At 35.8% G+C, this 19135-nt stretch overlaps 3 protein-coding genes across 3 annotated transcripts in view; all 3 read left to right on the top strand.

The window, feature by feature from the left end:
- The window catches only part of tmeff1b (transmembrane protein with EGF-like and two follistatin-like domains 1b), a 47310-nt gene extending 39481 nt beyond the window's left edge, over positions 1 to 7829 (top strand). Inside the window, 5 exon segments of the mRNA NM_001025301.1 lie at positions 1654 to 1802; positions 1932 to 1988; positions 4065 to 4179; positions 4292 to 4453; positions 7006 to 7829. Coding sequence (NP_001020472.1) covers positions 1654 to 1802; positions 1932 to 1988; positions 4065 to 4179; positions 4292 to 4453; positions 7006 to 7081 — 559 coding nt within the window. The 3' untranslated portion in view covers positions 7082 to 7829.
- agap3 (ArfGAP with GTPase domain, ankyrin repeat and PH domain 3) overlaps positions 1 to 19135 on the top strand; it is a 985397-nt gene that overhangs the window by 764987 nt on the left and 201275 nt on the right. The gene's annotated exons all lie outside the window — the stretch shown is intronic.
- Positions 13253 to 18802, top strand: cavin4b (caveolae associated protein 4b). Its single transcript, NM_001008579.1, is given in 2 exon segments — positions 13253 to 13790; positions 16674 to 18802. Coding segments are annotated over 2 exon segments (957 nt in total). The 5' UTR covers positions 13253 to 13424; the 3' UTR covers positions 17265 to 18802.

Here is a 19135-nt window from a genome sequence, read left to right as displayed (position 1 = left end):
TGAATTAGAATTGTTAATACTAAATAAAAGTTAAAAACGCATTATTATTTCATATACTAAGCTTTTAGGGGGCGACATGGTGGCTCAGTGGTTAGCACTGTCCTCTCACAGCAAGAAGATCACTGGTTCGAGTCCCAACTGGGCCAGTTGGCCTTTCTGAGTGGAGTTTGCATGTTCTGTCTGTGTTGGCGTGGGTTTCCTCCGGGTGATCCAGTTTCCCCTACTGTCCAAAGACATGCGCTATAGGTGAATTGGATTAACTAAGTTGGCAGTAATGTGTGTGTGTGTGTGTGTGGATGATTCCCAGTACTGGGTTGCAGCTGGAAGGGCATCCGCTATGTAAAACATATGCTGGATAAGTTGCCGGTTCATTCCGCTGTGGTGACCCCTGATGAATAAAGGGACTAATGGTAAAAACATTACACAAAAGTCTTGTCATCGATCCAGTTGTAAAAGCAACAAATAATAACTTGACTTCTAGTCGATCATTTAGAAAAAAGGTAGATTTTTCAGAATCATCTGTTGAACTTCATCCCAATCACCACAAATACTGCAGAAGACCTATTGGAACCCACATGGACTTAAGATTCTTACAGAAATCAGTCAAGTTTGGTGAAGAAAAAATCATGGTTTGGGGTTACATTCAGTATGGGGGCATGTGAGAGATCTACAGAGTGTATGGAAACATCAACATCCTGAGGTATCAAGACATTTGTGCTGCCCATTACATTACAAACCACAGGAGAGGGCAAATTCTTCAGCAGGATAGCGCTCCTTCTCATACTTCAGCCTCCACATCAAAGTTCCTGAAAGCAAAGAAAGTCAAGGTGCTCCAGGATTGGCCAGCCCAGTCACAAGACATGAGCATTATTGAGCATGTGTGTGGTAAAATTGGGGGAGGCGTTGAAGATGAATCCAAAGAATCCTGATAAGCTCTGGGAGTCCTGCAAGAACGCTTTTAATGACTTTTTAATTATATTATTTGAGTCAGAGGTGTATGGATGCATTCCTCCAAGCTCATGGGAGTCATACACAATATTCATTCTTTCTCTACTGCAGCATGACTTTATATTCTATACTGGACATTATTTCTGTTAAGTGACAAGACTTTTGTCTATGCAAAGTCAGATCTTATTGTCCTAATTAAATAAATAAAAATCAAGGCATGATCATATTTTATTTTGGTAAAATAAGTGTAATTAGAGGTCTTTGCCTTTCATATAAGCCACTTCTGATACCAGATGATCAACTAGAAGTTATTATTAGTTGTTCCTTAAACCTTAAACTTAAAAAAGTCGATAGTCGACAGGACTTTTGTCAGGTAGTGTAATTGGTTAGCAATAAAAAGAAATAACTAATTCATATATTACATTGTAATGTGTTAGGGGAAAAATAAAGCTCTTATACTTACTAACATGAAAGCACTCTTGTACTGATGTTTCTGACTCATGTATGTGTGCGTGTTTATTTTATGGTTTTAATTTCATTGAACAATAAAAACCCTGATTGGTCCAGATGACATCTACGGCTTTATTAAAAACATTTGTTCCAAGTAAAGTGCTTATTGTTAGCAGGAAAATGTTTGTTTGGGGCTTTGAATAATTGAAAGCACATATGCACTGACACCGTTGTTGTTCATGTTTACTGTTGCAGCTGTTCGTGTAAAATCGACTGCAGCGGACACAATGAGAATCCAGTGTGCGGCACAGATGGAAACTCTTACCATAATCCTTGCCTGGTACGAGAGGCGTCTTGTATGAAGCAGGAACAGATCGACGTCAAGCATTTAGGCAGATGCCCAGGTCAGAAAACAGCTCTGCAGAAAATGAATAACACCAAAAAAAAAAAACACTCATTATTTATGATTTACAGTTTTTTTTTTAAGTGATGATCATTTGCATATCTTAATCAATCTGTGTTTTATCACTCAGATAAAGACAAATCTAAGAAAACTGAAGCTGGACTTCCCTACAAGCCAGATTATGCAGGTAAGTTACATTGTTACATTTTGGGTAAATATGGAATAATTTTGGGTAAATATGGAACAATTTTGGGTAAATATGGAATAAGTAAATGTAATAATTATGACCATACTTATCCAGATGATTGATTTATAAACAAGTATTTTTTTAATATAGTTGTAATATATAAATGAGGCATTATTTAGAGTCTGAGTGAACTGGAACGTTGCTGCAGACTTTTATTGATGTATGTTTCGATATGACTAATAAGAAGGGGCGTGGTTTTATTCTTTCGTGCTCCTCCTATCATCTTGCGTTTGCAGCAAACTTATGGTTGGAGGGGCGTGGCTAATCATATTTCACACCATACTGTCAAACTGACATTATCAGTGCAGGACCGCCATTTTAAAGCTGAAGCAAATGGTTAGACTTTGAATAAAGATTATCAAAACGTTTTTTTTTTTTTTTTTTTCAATGGATTAACTTGCATGGATTGTTTACCTAAAGAATAACAATGTGCACTTGTAAAATAAACATTGTAAATTTTTAAACATTTTTATTTTCACGCAGACTTTAAATCTGCACTGATTTGCATACATTTTTCTATGCAAAAATCTGAAGATTAGATAAATTCAGTTTTAAATTACTTTATTATTATTATTATTATTTAATTATTTATTTTTTAAAATATTTTAGTCAGAGGCTTTTACATAGGGGATTTTGAGAATCTCTTTTATCACTCCATAATGCACAAAATACCATGAACAGCCTGAATTATTATTATTAGTTTTGTAGAATAGAATTTTGTTATAAATAAATTATGTATGTACATATAGTATATTCTTTTTTAAAAAGGAACCAGAATATAGATATGAATAAAACTGTGCAGTTTGGAGTATGTGAGTGTTGGTTAAAGTGGAGAATTTTGATACGGTGGAAGACAAAAAACATGACATTTAAAAAAAAACAACCTTTAAAAATGGTTTATAATTGAAATCCCCAGACACAAATTGGTAAAGTGTGATAAAAGAAATACTTTTTAGATCCATTGGTCCATTAAACTGCAAAAAGAACACTATAAAAAGCCAAAAAGCCCAAATTCTCAAAATTGACGTGCATGAGAACAAAAGTCTCACCTTAAAGTGAACAACTCATTTTACTTATGTTATGTGTAATATTGAATCGAATATCTAAAAAGAAATAGTTACTAGCATCTGAGGTTTCCCTTAGATGTTCTCAAAAATTATGCATTTCTTCATTCATTTACCTGTCAGCTTAGTCCCTTTATTAATCCGGGGTCGCCACAGCGGAATGAACTGCCAACTTATCCAGCACTTTTTTTTTTACGCAGCGGATGCCCTTCCAGCCGCAACCCATCTCTGGGAAACATACACACACTCATACACTACAGACAATTTAGCCTACCCAATTCACCTGTACCGCATGTCTTTGGACTGTGGGGGAAACCGGAGCACCAACGCGAATGCAGGGAGAACATGCAAACTTCACACAGAAACGCCAACTGAGCCGAGTTTCGAACCAGCGACCTTCTTGCTGTGAGGCGACAGCACTACCTACTGCGCCACTGCGTTGCCCTGAATAATATATATATATATATATATATATATATATATATATATATATATATATATATATATATATATATATATATATATATATATATATATATATATATATATATATATATATATATATATATATATATATATATATATATAGTTAATAGTTCAGTTAGACCGCATGCTTTCACGGTATTCAACATAAAACACTCCATTACCGTAGGAATGATCATCTCTACAACATTATTCTCTCTTCTTATAAGCATATGTATGCCTATTGCATATCCATTATACACTGTGATATAGCCTGGCTTGTTTCAACCGAGCAGAGACAACCTCATTCAAGCGATCTCAGACCAATTGTTTTATCACAGATCAGAGTGTGATTGCAGGTTTCACATACTGTATGCCCAAACAAACCAAGCTAAGGGGGTAAACGCGCATGATTCCAAAACAAGCGTATAAGTGGAAAAAAGCATCCTTCATTCAACAATAGAGTTTAATTGAGTTGTTCTGCTTTTAGACCCAGCAAAAGAAGGAAAAGGATACGGCTGGTTGCCAGTTCCCTGCACAGATGACTATGCCAACTTCTGTGTCCACGGCCAGTGCGAATTAAATTTCGGCATCGCTACCTGCAGGTGAGCTCTGATTTGGTTGCATAGAACTGCTTATATCCATGAAGCTGCCCATTAAAAAAATGATTGTTTCGTTGGAAAAATGAGTTTGAGATTATTTCCTGTACATCCACAGGTGTGATTCAGGTTACACAGGGACACAGTGTGACGAAATTGCAGACTTTAACATCCTATACGTGGTACCCAGCGGTCAGAAACTTCATTATGTGCTCATAGCTGCTATCATCGGAGCCGTGCAGATCGCCATTATCGTGGCAGTTGTCATGTGTATTACCAGGTGAGTGCTGGACTAGACGAACACCTGTAACATTCTGGTCAATTTTAGTAGATGAAAATCGCAATTTAGAACAAGAATCGTTTGATGGCGTAATAAATTTCTCTACATTTTTGCACAATATTGTTTTGCCAATTTATCTGTAAGACATGTTGAATAATTAAAAACATACAATTTTGTGTCTTATATACACTACCTGACAAAAGTCTTGTCGTCTGTCCAGTTGTAAGAGCAGCAAATAATAACTTGACTTCTAGTTGATCACTTGGAAAAGTGGCAGAAGGTGGATTTTTCAGATGAATCATCTGTTGAGCTGCATCCCAATCATCACAAATACTGCAGAAGACCTACTGGAACCCACATGGAGCCAAGATTCCCACAAAAATCAGTCAAGTTTGGTGAAGGAAAAATCATGGTTTGAGCTTGGGATCGTGCAAGAGATCTGCAGAGTGGATGGAAACATCAACATCCAGAGGTATTTAGACATTTGTGCTGCCCATTACATTAAAAAACACAGGAGAGGGCAAATTCTTCAGCAAGATAGCGCTTCTTCTCATACTTCAGCCTCCACATCAAAGTTCCTGAAAGCAAAGAAGGTCAAAGTGCTCCAGGATTGGCCAGCCCAGTCACCAGACATGAACATTATTGAGCATGTCTGGGGTAAGATGAAGAAGGAGGCATAGAAGATGAATCCAAAGAAATTTGATGAGCTCTGGGAGTCCTGCAGGAACACTTTCTTCGCCATTCCAGATGACTTTATTAATAAGTGATTTGAGTCATTGCAGAGATGTATGGATGCAGTCCTCCAAGCTCATGGGAGTCATACACAATATTTATTCTTTTTCCACTGCAGCATGACTTTATATTCTATACTGGACATTATTTCTGTTAAGTGACAAGACTTTTGTCTAAGCAAAGTCAGACCTTATTGTCATAATTAAATATTAGGCATGATCATATTTTATTTTGGTCAAATATGCTTAATCTCTTCATAAAAGCCACTTCTGATACCAGATGATCAACTAGAAGTCAAGTCATTATTTGATGTTTCTAAAACGTGGATAGTCGACTAGACTTTAGTCAGTAGTATATTCATATAAGTAGAGGTCAGCATAAGTATGTGGGTTTCTTTTTATGTAAATACATGTGTTGCTCTGAATGATGATAAAACTTTATTTTATACATATTTTGACCTTTTTTTCAGAAAAGCTGTTTAAATTTAGACACTTTATTTACATTCAATATGGTATCTTTGCACAGTTTAAGTCAAATATTTTAGCCCTTCTGTGATTTTTTTTCTGTGTCAGTAATTTCCCAAATGATGTTTAACAGAGCAAGACATTTCTCACTGTATTTTCAATAAGAAATTTTTCTTTTGGAGAAAGTATTTTTTTCTTGTTTTATTTCGGCTAAAATAAAAGCAGTTTTAATAAAATAAAAAAAAAATTTTAAGGTCAATATTGTTAGATTATTAGCCCTTTTAAGCTATATTTGTATTTGATCATCTACACAACAATGACTTGCCTAGTTAACCTAGTTAATTAAATGTCACTTTAAACCAGGGGTGAGCAAACTCAGTCCTGGAGGGCCGGTGTCCTGCATAGTTTAGCTGCAAAACTAATCAAACACACCTGAACATGCTAATCAGTGTTTTCAAGATCACTCGAAATCTATAAGCAGGTGTGTGTGATTAGAGTTGGAGCTAAACTGTGTTTGCCCACCCCTGCTTTAAGCTGAATACTAGTATCTTGATAAACATCTAGTAAAATATTATTTACTGTCATCATGGCAAAGATAAGAGAAATCAGTTATTAGAAATTAGTTGGTAACACTTTACAATAAGGTTCATTAGTTAATGCCTTTACTAACATGAACTAAGCATGAACAACACTTGTACAGCATTTATTAATCATATTTTAACATTTACTAATGCATTATTAACATCTAAGTCCGTGCTTGTTAACATTAGTTAATGCACCGTGAGTTAACATGAACTAACAATGAACTACTGTATTTTCATTAACTAACGTTAACTAACATGAACAAACACTGTTGTAAATATATTGTTCATTGCTTGTTCCTGTTAGTAAATGCATTAATTAACATTAACTAATGAACCTTATTGTAAAGTGTGACCAATTAGTTATTAAAACTATTATGTTTATTCTTCCTTCTGTTAAACTAAAATTGGGGAAATAAATATACAAGGGGGCTAATAATTCTGAACAGACTGAATATAAAACCACTTAAATAAAAATTTGATTTGATGTCAATATAATATAATATAATATAATATAATATAATATAATATAATATAATATAATATAATATAATATAATATAATATAATATAATATAATAAAAAATATAATATAATATAATATATTCCCAGAGATGGGTTGCGGCTGAAAGGGCATCCGCTGCGTAAAAACTTGCTGGATAAGTTGGCGGTTCATTCCGCTGTGGCGACCCCGGATTAGTAAAGGGAATAAGCCGACAAGAAAATGAATAAATGAATGAATGAATTAATAATATAATATCTCTTCTTTTTTTCAGGAAATGTCCTAAGAACAATCGTAAAAGACGACAACAGCAAAACTATCCATCAAACAACTCTTCAAGGATGATGTAGTTTGTTTTTATTTTAATTTTTTGATACTTTTTGTACCGAGTGGATTACAGTTTTAATGTGCTTTTCTTTTTTTTGGTTTTGTGCTTTCTTGACTCTGGACAATACGGTTATTTCCGATTTTTAAAGTTTTATTTTTATTATTTTATTGGATGGTGCCTTATGGTTTTCTTGTTTTCAGGACATTTTAGGTACTTGATGTCAGTGGCAAACACTGTCAAATGAATGATATAAGCCAGCTCTTTTTTTATTATTATTTTTTATTTCGATTGTGGTACCAGGTTTTTTCACATATTGTTAAATGTAAGTCTCGGCACACAAACTGTACCACAAAAACGGATGTCCACGATTTCCATGGAATGTGCTTCTTTATTGAAAATATTAACTCTGAACTGTCTGTTTAACTGCCCACCCCCCACCCACCAACCCACCTTTTGATTTGAATCTTATTTCTTCAAATCAAACTTAGCTGAACACCAAATTTAATTGGATACGAACAAGTGCGCCGACGTGATGACGTTTACACTTTCTTTTGAAGGGAATTCCAGAGAATGAAATGCAACGTGTTTGACTAGCTAATCTTATCAATGTTGAAATGTTTGTAGTTTTTCTGTTCTAATGTTATCGGTGTTGTTAATGTTGAAAATGAACATTATTGACATTAATTTAATTCTATGAACTGCATATCGCATGACCTGTGAAACTGTGTCCCGTGCTGTAGGTTTAATAAAATTTAATTCTCAGTCTTACATACATTTGATGGTCGCCTGTACATGTAAACACAACATGAAGTCATTCTGGCATTGCTTGTTCTGAATAACTTTAAATACTTTCAAAATTTTACGATAAAATGATAAGCATCATGCTCTGAAAATTTAGCTTGAAGCATTTTGGCTATCTTATTATTATTTTATTTATTTATTTATTATTTTAACAAAGTATTGTTAATAGAAAAGTTTTGCCTATGCATTGTTTTGGAAAGTTCATAAATAGTGTTTATCGATATGGCTATCTTACATTTACTTTTACTTTGTAACAAAGTAGTTTCGTTTAGTTTAGTTTAGCTTAATTATTCCCCTACTTTATCCCCTTGGGGCAGTTAATTCGGAAAGGGTGGTGCTTCACATAACAAGAATGACACAACACAATAAACACCAACACTTAGCATCAAGTAAACAAAAACTGGGAAAAATAATTTTAAAAATGATAATGAAAAATTATTATATAATTTATATTTGAGCAATATCACACTCGTAGCAGTGCGATATGGCTGTATATCGCACTGCTATGAGTGTGATATTGTGTTTATACAACAGTTTGACGGTATAATTGTGTATATAAAAACAAAATCACACATGGAGAGTATCAAAAACCCTTTTGTATGTGGAACTACTTCCTTCCACATTGGATTGAAATCATAAGCTGACAGTTAAAACAGTTGAGCAAGCATCTTTTAAACTTTAGATCTGTATATGTCTGCTTTTTGCTGGTTGTATGTGGGCGGAGTAATACACAAAGGGTAAAGAGGCTTTACGGGTGCTGATATTACTGAAATATATCACAGCTATCAGCCAATCAGATTCAAGAACCAGACAGAACTGTTGTGTGTGTGTGTGTGTGTGTGTGTGTTTGTATATGTATATATATATATGTATATATATATATATGAACTGGTTCAGATGCAAAAACCTCTAAGTGAAGTCTGAAATTTCGGTCACATTTTATTTTGATGGTCCGTTTGTGGAATTTAAGTTTCATTGCATCTACATGCCATGATTAGATTATAAGTAGACTGTTAGGTTGGGGTTAAAGTTAGTGTAAATTGACATGTCCTTGCAAAGTTTCTTCAAGTCAGTTAAATGTCTGTATCAACAGATATTAAGCAGACAGTCTACTAATACTCAAACGGACCATCAAAATAAAGTGCTTCCAGAATTTCCATTAATAATGAGCGTTATTTTCAGTCTCCTTTGTTTATGGTGAGTTATTTCACTTTGAAAACCATGAAAAGAACTTATTGTTTGCCATAAAGTAAATTTACTGAATCAATACACTGGAGCCTTTTAAAAAATGATCAATTTAAAGTTCAGACGGCATTTAGAGGTTTTTGCATCTTAACACTCCATTTATAATAAAAATATAAAAAAATGAAAGAATAAATAAATAAATAAATAGCAGGCGACACAGTGGCGCAGTAGGTAGTGCTGTCGCCTCACAGCAAGAAGGTCGCTGGTTCGAGCCTCGGCTCAGTTGGCGTTTCTGTGTGGAGTTTGCATGTTCTCCCTGCGTTCGCGTGGGTTTCTTCCGGGTGCTCTGGTTTCCCCCACAGTCCAAAGACATGCGGTACAGGTGAATTGGGTAAGCTAAATTGTCAGTAGTGTATGAGTGTGTGTGTGAGTGTGTGTGTGTGGATGTTTCCCAGAGATGGGTTGCGGCTGAAAGAGCATCCACTACGTAAAAATTTGCTGGATAAGTTGGCGGTTTATTGTAGCGACCCTGGATTAATAAATGGACTAAGCCCACAAGAAAATGAAATAAATAAATAAATAAATAAATAAATAAATAAATAAATAAAATGGTTAATAAATTCATATCAGTAGAAAAGTTTTACCTATTTATTTTTTGGAAAGATTTAACAATAGTGTTGTCATCGCAATCCCCATTTTCACGAATCTAAAAAAAAAAAGTGGCAAAGCTGAAAAAAAATGTAAAATGAGTTGAAACAACACAATTCTTACATTTCTTTGGGGGGACAACCTAATTGTTTTATGTTTGATGGACTTAAATTTGTAAAAAAAAAAAAAAAAACATTACATTAACTTAATAGATTTGGCTGTCTTACTTACTTTTTAGTTTATAGTAAGTAGTTTAGTTTATTAATCCCCTTGGGGCAATTCATTTAGATATGGTGGTGCTTCACATAACAAAAATGACATACTTAACTCAATAAACACCAACACTTAACATCAAGTTCACAAACAAAAACTATATACCAAAACTATATATTTATATAACATAAAATATAATAATGAATAAAATATTAAATAAATACATAAAGTACTTAAAGTGGAGAAGTTTTACTTGTGCATTCTTTGGAAAGATTCATCAATAGTGTCTTCATCCCAATCCCCATTCTCACGAATCTGAAAAAAGAAAAATAAACTGGATTATGCATGCCAGGTTAGGAGTTAGTAAGTTACTTTGTTACTTTGAAACACTACGTACCGTATATATAAATTTGCAGTCCAACGTTGTTGCTTTGGTTGCCAAGTACTTGCTAATGTCTATATAATGACCATGTAATACTGCATAGTGCAGTTTTTTTTTAACACAAATTGGCAGTTTTATAGTTAATATGGAATTATAACAGTAAAAATGTCAAAACTTGCACCTCGAAATTTTTTGGATTGTTTTTAACAATCCAAACTGCAACTGCTGTGAAAATGAATGGCCAAAAGGCATTAAAAGTTACACTTTTTAGATCACAAAAATGTCTCATTAAATGAAGAAAATGTTCACCCTAAATAATTTATTCCCCTTCATGTGATTCAAAACCTATATGACTTTCAAATTATGTCAGAAGATATTTTGAAGTATGGGCAAAAACGTGATTCAAAGTATATTTATTTGTGGTCCAGAGAAGACCGCAAGACGAGTTTATAATGACAAGACAATGATTTCTCAGTGTACTGTCTCTTTAAGACTGACATACTGCATTCTCATATACAGTAAAATGACAAACTGCAATAAAAGCAGCTATGTAAAGAAAACAATCTAGAAAGTTTGCTCACGTGATATTTAGTGTGTAAAAAAAAAAAAAAACAGCAGTGTTGAGTATCGGCTGAATGAAGAGTTCTGGAGAATTAGGTAAGCCTCGGTGAGCTATGACATGAGTGATGAGTAATTATAGACGACTCCGGGTTTAAAAATAGACTGCAGCTGGTGGCATCATTTCACAGGTTTGGACAGTCCATCTTAAGGTGGATCATCTTCCCCAGGATGCAACATGGCAGTTCAAATCATGTTTGAGTTTGAGCCTGAAGCATTGTGCGGACATTGTTGCGTGCATATTGCACCCTATTGTGGTAAAGCTGGAGTCTTTGGTATAAAATTGCACAATCAATTGACCATCATTGGTGGAACATCTTAGTATTGTTTGTGCAACACTTTTTTAATCAATTATGACAATTTAACTGCTATTTCTTTGAAGAAACAGAAAAATATAGATAGTGTGGTTAAGAACTATAGGTATTGGACCAAATTAGAAAGTCAATAGGGTATATGTGCACAGACTTTTAATTTTTAGTCAGCCGAGCCCAAACGCTTCCAGTGAACAGTGTCTTTCAAAATCACCATGTTTAAGGTCTCATTTCTTTAAAAATCAGTGATCTTCACTGCCTGATTGATATACGATATGAAATAGGTTGCATTAATTTCATTTTTTATGCCATTTCTCAATCTTAAATATTAAAATGTATTATACCCCAGTATTTGCTGCTGCTTCTGACAGCGCTTGTGTCTACATTGATCTCATTTTACGCTTAAACAATTAAATGAATGCTTAAGTCTATGTAACTTATTGTATTTTAATTTTATTACAACATCGATGTTGTAAAAGGAACCTTATGAAATTGAAAATAGTCATAAACCTTTCATCAGATGTTTATCATTGGCTGAAAAACACTAGGTGTGCATATAGTGCATTGACCAAGATTTGAGGAACATCATATGCAGCGTTCTAATTCACATATTATCCTTCCTAAATAGTAAATAGAATTAGTATGTTCCAAATCAGTCAGTGGTGTAAAGTAACTAATTACAAATACTCAAACTACTGTAATTGAGTAGATATTCTCAGGAATTGTAACTTATTAAGTCATTTTAAAAATGTGTACTTTCACTTCTTGAGTACATTGTTAGTGCAGAATCCGGCCACACACGGTTAAAAAATGTAAACATACCACAAACATGGCGAAGGCGTACAACCAAAGGTATGTGGCAAATATTTGGTAAAGATGCTAGAATGACTGTTAAGATCTTTCTGGAATATATTGAATTAATATTTTCAATGTTATATTTAATCTGCAACAGGGTACGAATTATACATTGCTGGATGGAGGGGGGGTACAGTAACGTCTGATTAGCTCTTTCAGAGGTTACTTCAGATTATATATTATTTTATATTACTTAATATTATTATTATATTATTGTAGAACTACAAAAAAGGTGTCTAATTTGACTTTACTTTTGGGCTATATCTACATACAAACATAAAACATATTTTACTTGAAGAGTGTTTTTACGATGGTGTATATCAGACCGTTGAATTAGTATTTTTTTCTCACATACTCTGAATTTGTATTCACAATGGTATGAACCGCTATAGGGGTGGTAAAAGGTATATTTATATTATCTATTATTTTTATTATTAACATTATTATTTAAAATACAAATCAGTTAAAACAATATCTTGCTTTGTTGAGAGCTGACCCCCCCATGCATCTGGTTTTGACGTCTTTCAGGGGGGATCAAGAGTTAATTAGGGGGGGTCAATCCCCCGTAAACCCCCCTGTAATTCGCACCCTGCTTATAAAGACATGTTTAGTCAATAACTTCTGAATGCATACTTATGCAGAGATTTCTCCGATTGAAAAACTTTTGAATAGAATAATATGCTGCTGCATCTTCAATATTGTAGAAAATTAAATATGAAAGAAATGTGAACGATGTGTCGAGATGATTGACCGGGCTCATAACTAAGCAACAAAATGGTCCATTAATAAGGAAGTAGTACATCCCAAAGCTTGCATACATTGCATACACTCTTTTTTTTTTTAAAAGCATACTTTCAGAATAAATTGGAACACAGCAATACTATTATTTCCCCTACTGTTGTTAATAAAATAAGCTTTTCTTCGAGGAAACAGCTCTTTGTAATGAAATAAAGTGGTTGAAGGGGGTTTCCATTATCTCAGCTGCACACGCATCTTCTAAAAATGACAGGGTGTCACCTTACTGTGGGTATTTATACACTGAATACGCAGTGAGTTGGTGTGGTGCCCTCTTCCAACCCCTCTGCCCTTATTTCCAGTCGTTCCCTCTGTGTCTGGCCTTTGAACCTTGCGTTCCCGATAAACAGCAAGGGTGGAGCTTCTATATTCTCCAAAACGTCCATGAAGCTCCTGTCAGAGGGTGAGTCTGTCCTATCCGAGCATCTCCCAGGGCCCACCACGGCCCCACAATCCAACGTCCCACCCCAACACCCCTAAAGAGAAACCCACCGAAGCAGGACCTAAGGATTTTGGCAGTTCTGGTCTAGGGTCCTCATCGGTTTTCAAGGACAAGCATGGCTGATAAACTGGGACTGGCAGGTGTGGCGGACGAGCCCAGCGCCATGAACATCTTCTCTCTGCTGGAGAGGGTGTCCGGGATCATAGACAATGTTCAGGCCTGCCAGCAGCGGATGGAGGAGAGGCAGCTGGAGCTGGAGAACACCGTCAAGACCATCCAAGCAGATGTAGTCAAGCTGACGAAGGAGCACACGGCGACCAGTGGCACCGTGGAGAAACTTCTGGAGAAAACACGCAAGGTCAGCTGCCACATCAAGGACGTCCGCGTGCGGGTGGAGAAGCAGAACGTTCGAGTCAAGAAGGTGGAGGAAACCCAAGTCGAGCTGCTGAATAAGAACAAGTTCCGTGTCGTCATCTACCAGGTAAATAATGACAATCACTTCAATTTTAGTGGAATATGAGTGTTTCTGGACTTGGTTATTCTGGGTTCCAATTAAAGGTTGGATCTCTGAATGAGGCCTAAATGTGTGGTGACATTTTGGAGGCAAACAAGCTCACTTAGTGAGCACAGAAGCCAAACCAAGCAGCTCTCTGCTGGTCAATACTGTAAAACAAGCTGAAAACAAGTCAGCTCTGAATATGCAACTGGATTTCCATTGGAATGACTCAATTAAACTTGGTCAAGAATTGGTAAATGTGATTGCACCTTAATTCTTTGAAACACATAAGTATATACCTTTAATTACTTTTAACTTGAGCAAAATGAGTCATCAAATATAGACTCGGGACGCAAAGTTTTGCATGATCCGAGACAAATCACGATACACTAGAAGGTCACGTGGCCAGCTGCCAAAAGCAATACAGCAGGAATGTTCTGCCAGTCCCCGCTGAGAATAGAGGATTAGGTTGGCGGCCATTTTATCTGATATGTGGCAGGATGTCTGGCGTAATACGCAGATAAAGTGCGTAATGTGATCCATGAGGGAGTAAAAACGAATTAATATTCACTTTTTAGAGTTTCGAGAACGGACTATGAAGGGTTGCTGTTGTTTTAAATGAGGCTAGATGGAAGAAATGCGATTAGGATTGAGTGCAGAAAATTATGAAATCATCCAGGAATGTTGCTAAATCTGGTTATGCTGCGTCTTGATTCAATCTTTGGGTATTTTGAAGGTCCAGTGTAATTGTAAAGCAGATCAATGGACATTAAAACACCAATCAAATAAGATGTTACTTTGTTTCTCTACTTTTATAGACTGAATCTGTATAAATGCAACCATTATGAGAGGAAAAACTACATTAAAATATGTCAGCTACTGGTCTACATCATTATAGGAAAAGTGTATTTCATTTCCCATATAGGAGTGTTTTCTTTAAGGCATTGGAGCAATCAGTGTAGGCGTATTAGTGTTTTCTTTTTTTGAAACAATCACAGTTTTAATGAGTGCCCATGGGTTTGATCATCTCTTGAACCGAGCAGAACAGCTGACAGATTTGTTCAGGGTTATTCTGAGAGCTGCACTGAAGCTTCATGTCCTAATATAGTGTTATCGTGTCCGACAGAGCGATGGTTAAAAAAGCTGCAGACAGAGTCTTTAATCAGCAATCGAACAGCGGCAGTTTGTTAGCGATAGACTTGTTTTATATATAAAAAAGTTGTTCAGAAGCGGGGACATGGAAAGAGTGGTTCAACCTTAACTGGCTTCAGTCCATGAATGCTGGTGATAGATGTAATTTGATTAACTTATTTTGCTTCATAGTGATTAAACACTGGCCTATGATAGGTGAATGATATGGATGTGTTATGCAATGGCACACTAGTACTTCTTTATGTAAATCTTTATAAAAAAAATATTCTAAAATAAAGCCTGTAAATCGATTAACTGAAGTTAATTGTAAGCCACTGATCGATAACTCTTTATTTCTGCTATTTTTAAGCTCTAGGTGTGTGGGATATTGACCAAAAAAAAAAAAAAAAGAAGTTGTGTTTTTGTTGGTTACTTTGGCTGGTTTAGGCCTGTCATGAATAAATTAGACACTTGGTTGAACCATTCTAATGGTTGTCTTTATTTATAGATCATTATATTTAAATTAATTTGTCAAATAATTTATTTAAAAAGTAGTTTGAAAATACCTTCATTGGCAAAATATAAAACTGGTAAAACGGAACTTTTTGTACTTGCAATGTTGTGTAGAATCAATATCACATTTGTGATCATGGTTGTGTCAACATGATCTCACGGCAATTCGTAACTTTTTAATTTAGTGGCTAATTCATATGAACTCTTACGATCTCATTCATACAATTTAGTACGATTTTCTAATCCACCAATGACGACTGGGTTTAGGGGTGGGGTTGGATGCCATGCCAACTTTTTAAAATCGTACTAAACTCAAACTCATACGAATTAGCCACTAAACTGACAAAACATAAAATAGTTACGTTTCTTCGTGAGATCAGGCTGGGTTGTGCGCAAACATTCAGGAACTATTTCATGTCTTATAAAATCATACAGTGATATTTATTTTATTTTCTGCTAAATGAGCGATATACCAAATAATTAAAAACAAAATATGATAGGCAACAAATATCCCACATACCAATTAATGCTTAGTTGTCTTTCTACATTTAATAGGTAGGTAAGCTTGTTAAAATGTGTTCTAAAATACTATTTTCTAATTGGACAGCCATGGTATTTAGTATGTAGTCTCTCGTAACACTTCACAAACTCATGCTCAGTAACTGCCAATAACACATATCTCAAATATCTATTGAAAAAGACGTCAAAAGACTTCAATACTGATGTTTCAGAAATGTTATTGCCATCTTATTTCTTGATTTGATTAACACATTTCAATGGACTACATTTTTCCAACATAAGATGTAAGAGTGTTCATGACAGATTCCAAGTTCCAAAATGCATTCAAGTCCTTGTAGAACTTGTAACTAAAAACTTTTGTAAACCCAAATTTTTACGAAAGCATGTGACTGTTTATTTTTTATTTTTGCTATGCTGATAACGCATGATCATATGGTTAATTTCATAAAATAAATCTGAAATTGTAATTGGTATATCTTCATTCAACATACAAACATTTTACAAAATACAGATTGCAATACATTTTTCACTTGTTGAATGTAGTTGTTCAGGTTAAATTCAGGTATTTTGGGACACTTTTTGCCTTTGAGAATAAATGAGAATAAAAATAGCCCAATTACTAGCTAATTTGTCTCTTTAATTAATCTAGAACAATTTAACTAAAGGTCTCAGATATACCATAGTAATTATATCCTTTTTCCACAGGGAGATAATGAGGTCCCAGCTGTGGCTGGTCCTAAAGCCTCTCCGAAGGGAGCAACGGGTGGAGACGCTGCAGCAGACCCAGATGCACCAGAGGCTCCGCTCCCTGACTCGGATGAGGAATACATGGTTGTTGAAGAAGCCGATTCATCCACTGCTGCCAAACTAAAGAAGACCGGCCTGAAGCGCATCGAAAGCCTGAAGCAGACCTTCTCACGCGAGAACATGACTAAGACCAAAGAGAACCTGGGCACCAAGGTCAACAAGCTGGGCGAGCGCATAGTAACAGCCGAACGGCGTGAGAAAATCCGCCAGTCAGGAGAACGACTGAAACAGTCTGGCGAGCGCTTCAAGGAAACCATCACAAAAACCGTACCAGCAAAGCTGAATCTGAAGAAGGAAAGGACGGTGGCTGAGGGTCAGGAGGGGGCAGAAGGGACCACAGAAGGAACAGCACCCGTCCCACCACCGAAGGGTCGTAAACCCAGTCCTGAGGTGGCCTACACAGAGCCAACGCAGAAACAAGAAGGTCCAGATGAGGGCAAGGGTGAGGAATCAGAAGTACCGATGTATGATATGAAGCAGCTTTCTTAAGCTTAAGCAGGCCTGACAGCCACATTTTGCGAAAGACTAATATACAGATATGGATTCGATTACAGAGAACTAGAAGGTGGAAAGATTGGAAAGACCAGAGATCCTGATTGGATCAGTGGATGGTTCTTGCGACAACTGAATGAACGAATTGAGGAAGTTGAATTCTACAAACAATATGTGTCTTTTGGGGGGAGGTGTGGGGGATATTTTTGTTTACATCTGTTATGTGCTATGAAGGGTGATGAATGTCAAACCACCATAATGAGATGACTAGTTTAATGATTTTTAATTTAACTTTTAGTTAGTTTTTTTGGTCACACTGACACCTATGGGTGTGGATGAAGTGTTGTATAAAATAAAGGTGTTTGGTAAGATACTTCTTTCACAGATGTGTATTATAATAGAGGTATTACTGAGATATGTTGAATAGCGTTCGGCTGGTCTTGTGATCCTTATTTTGCTGCGTTCACATCAAACCAGGATAAATCACACTATTCATACGTAAATACACGCACGAACATTGTAAGCTTACTCGCTTCATTCGCACTTTTGGATTTGCATCATGTGCAGGGTTTCTGTCTGCCCGGTGACTCTAGCTTCGTTGCTAAATGGCTAACATGAATTTTATTGAGAGACCAGCTGTGATTATGTGCTTTAGGAAGGCTGATAAGTAGCGTCGATTCATTAGGAGCTGTGTCTGAGTCCACCAGATCCAGGTGCACCCAGCTCTGTGAGTTTATCAACTCCTCCAGAAACTGCACCTGGATGATGGAAGCTTTCAGCTGTGTTCTGACAGAGCCAAGCCCAGTTTGATGAACTGTTGTCCGGTGTTGGTAATAGGATTTTTCCTCGGTACACCAACAACAGGAGCTACATCAAAATCACGCCCCAACAAGAGAAAATTTCTGACTGGTCAATGCAGCGCGAATGTCTGCTGAATTTCAGATTGTCCAACAACGTTGATCAACACGCGCCGCTTCATTTGCGTGAATCGCGCCGCAGGATGTCTATTCTCGTCTTTGCATGACCTAACATGTAAATCACTCTTGCTTGACGCTTCATCTGCATCTGGAGTGAACGCAGCACAAGAAGTCCCCCATTATAAGAGAACAATTTTCTTTTGTAAGTCACCGATCCCTTTATTCATTCTTTAGTAGTAAAATGCTTTTAAGACAAAGAGCTGAGTGAACCTATTATTTATTAGGCGTGTGCAATATTATTTAAAAGAAATTTCACCAAACAGTCAAAATGATTTACACAAATACAGATGAATTACACAATTCAGATTTTTTTTTTTTTTTTTGGACTTCAGCTGACATCCAGCATGTCCAGCGATGGATGAGTTTAGAATGACATTTTTCAGTTTAGATGTTGTAGTTGATTACTTGTGCAGGCGAGTCATTTCTAACAACATTTTTCTGTGCCTTTTCTGTGATTTTCTTGTAAACTAAAAAAGATCAGCTTTCGCAGTATAACTTTGGTGATTAACCATCACTATTCAGTTGTATCATTATTTTTAAATAAACACATGAACTCAATCAGCTGGTTTCTGAAGAGTTTCTGAAGAAATAAATGCGCAATTATTGCATATCCGCTTGTTAAGTGGTGACGTGTTTGTGACGTATGTAATACTGTTTCCGGGTCCAAGCCGCCATTCATTTGAGTGGAGAAATCACTCGTTTAAATGATCACGCTTTATTCCTATCACACATTAAAGTTAATTTTATTGAAATCATAGTGTACACAACAATCTCTGGGCTTGCTGCATAACAAATACCAAAAATTTAAGAATTTATCAAAAAATGAATCACTTTCTGGCCCTCGGATATTAGGCATGGACATATATATTGCGATCGTGACTTTTGAAAGCA

This window comes from Danio rerio, chromosome 24, assembly GCF_049306965.1.
Source record: "Danio rerio strain Tuebingen ecotype United States chromosome 24, GRCz12tu, whole genome shotgun sequence".
In the NCBI taxonomy this organism is placed as follows: Eukaryota; Metazoa; Chordata; class Actinopteri; order Cypriniformes; family Danionidae; genus Danio; species Danio rerio.
This window is presented reverse-complemented; position numbering and strand designations above follow the sequence as displayed.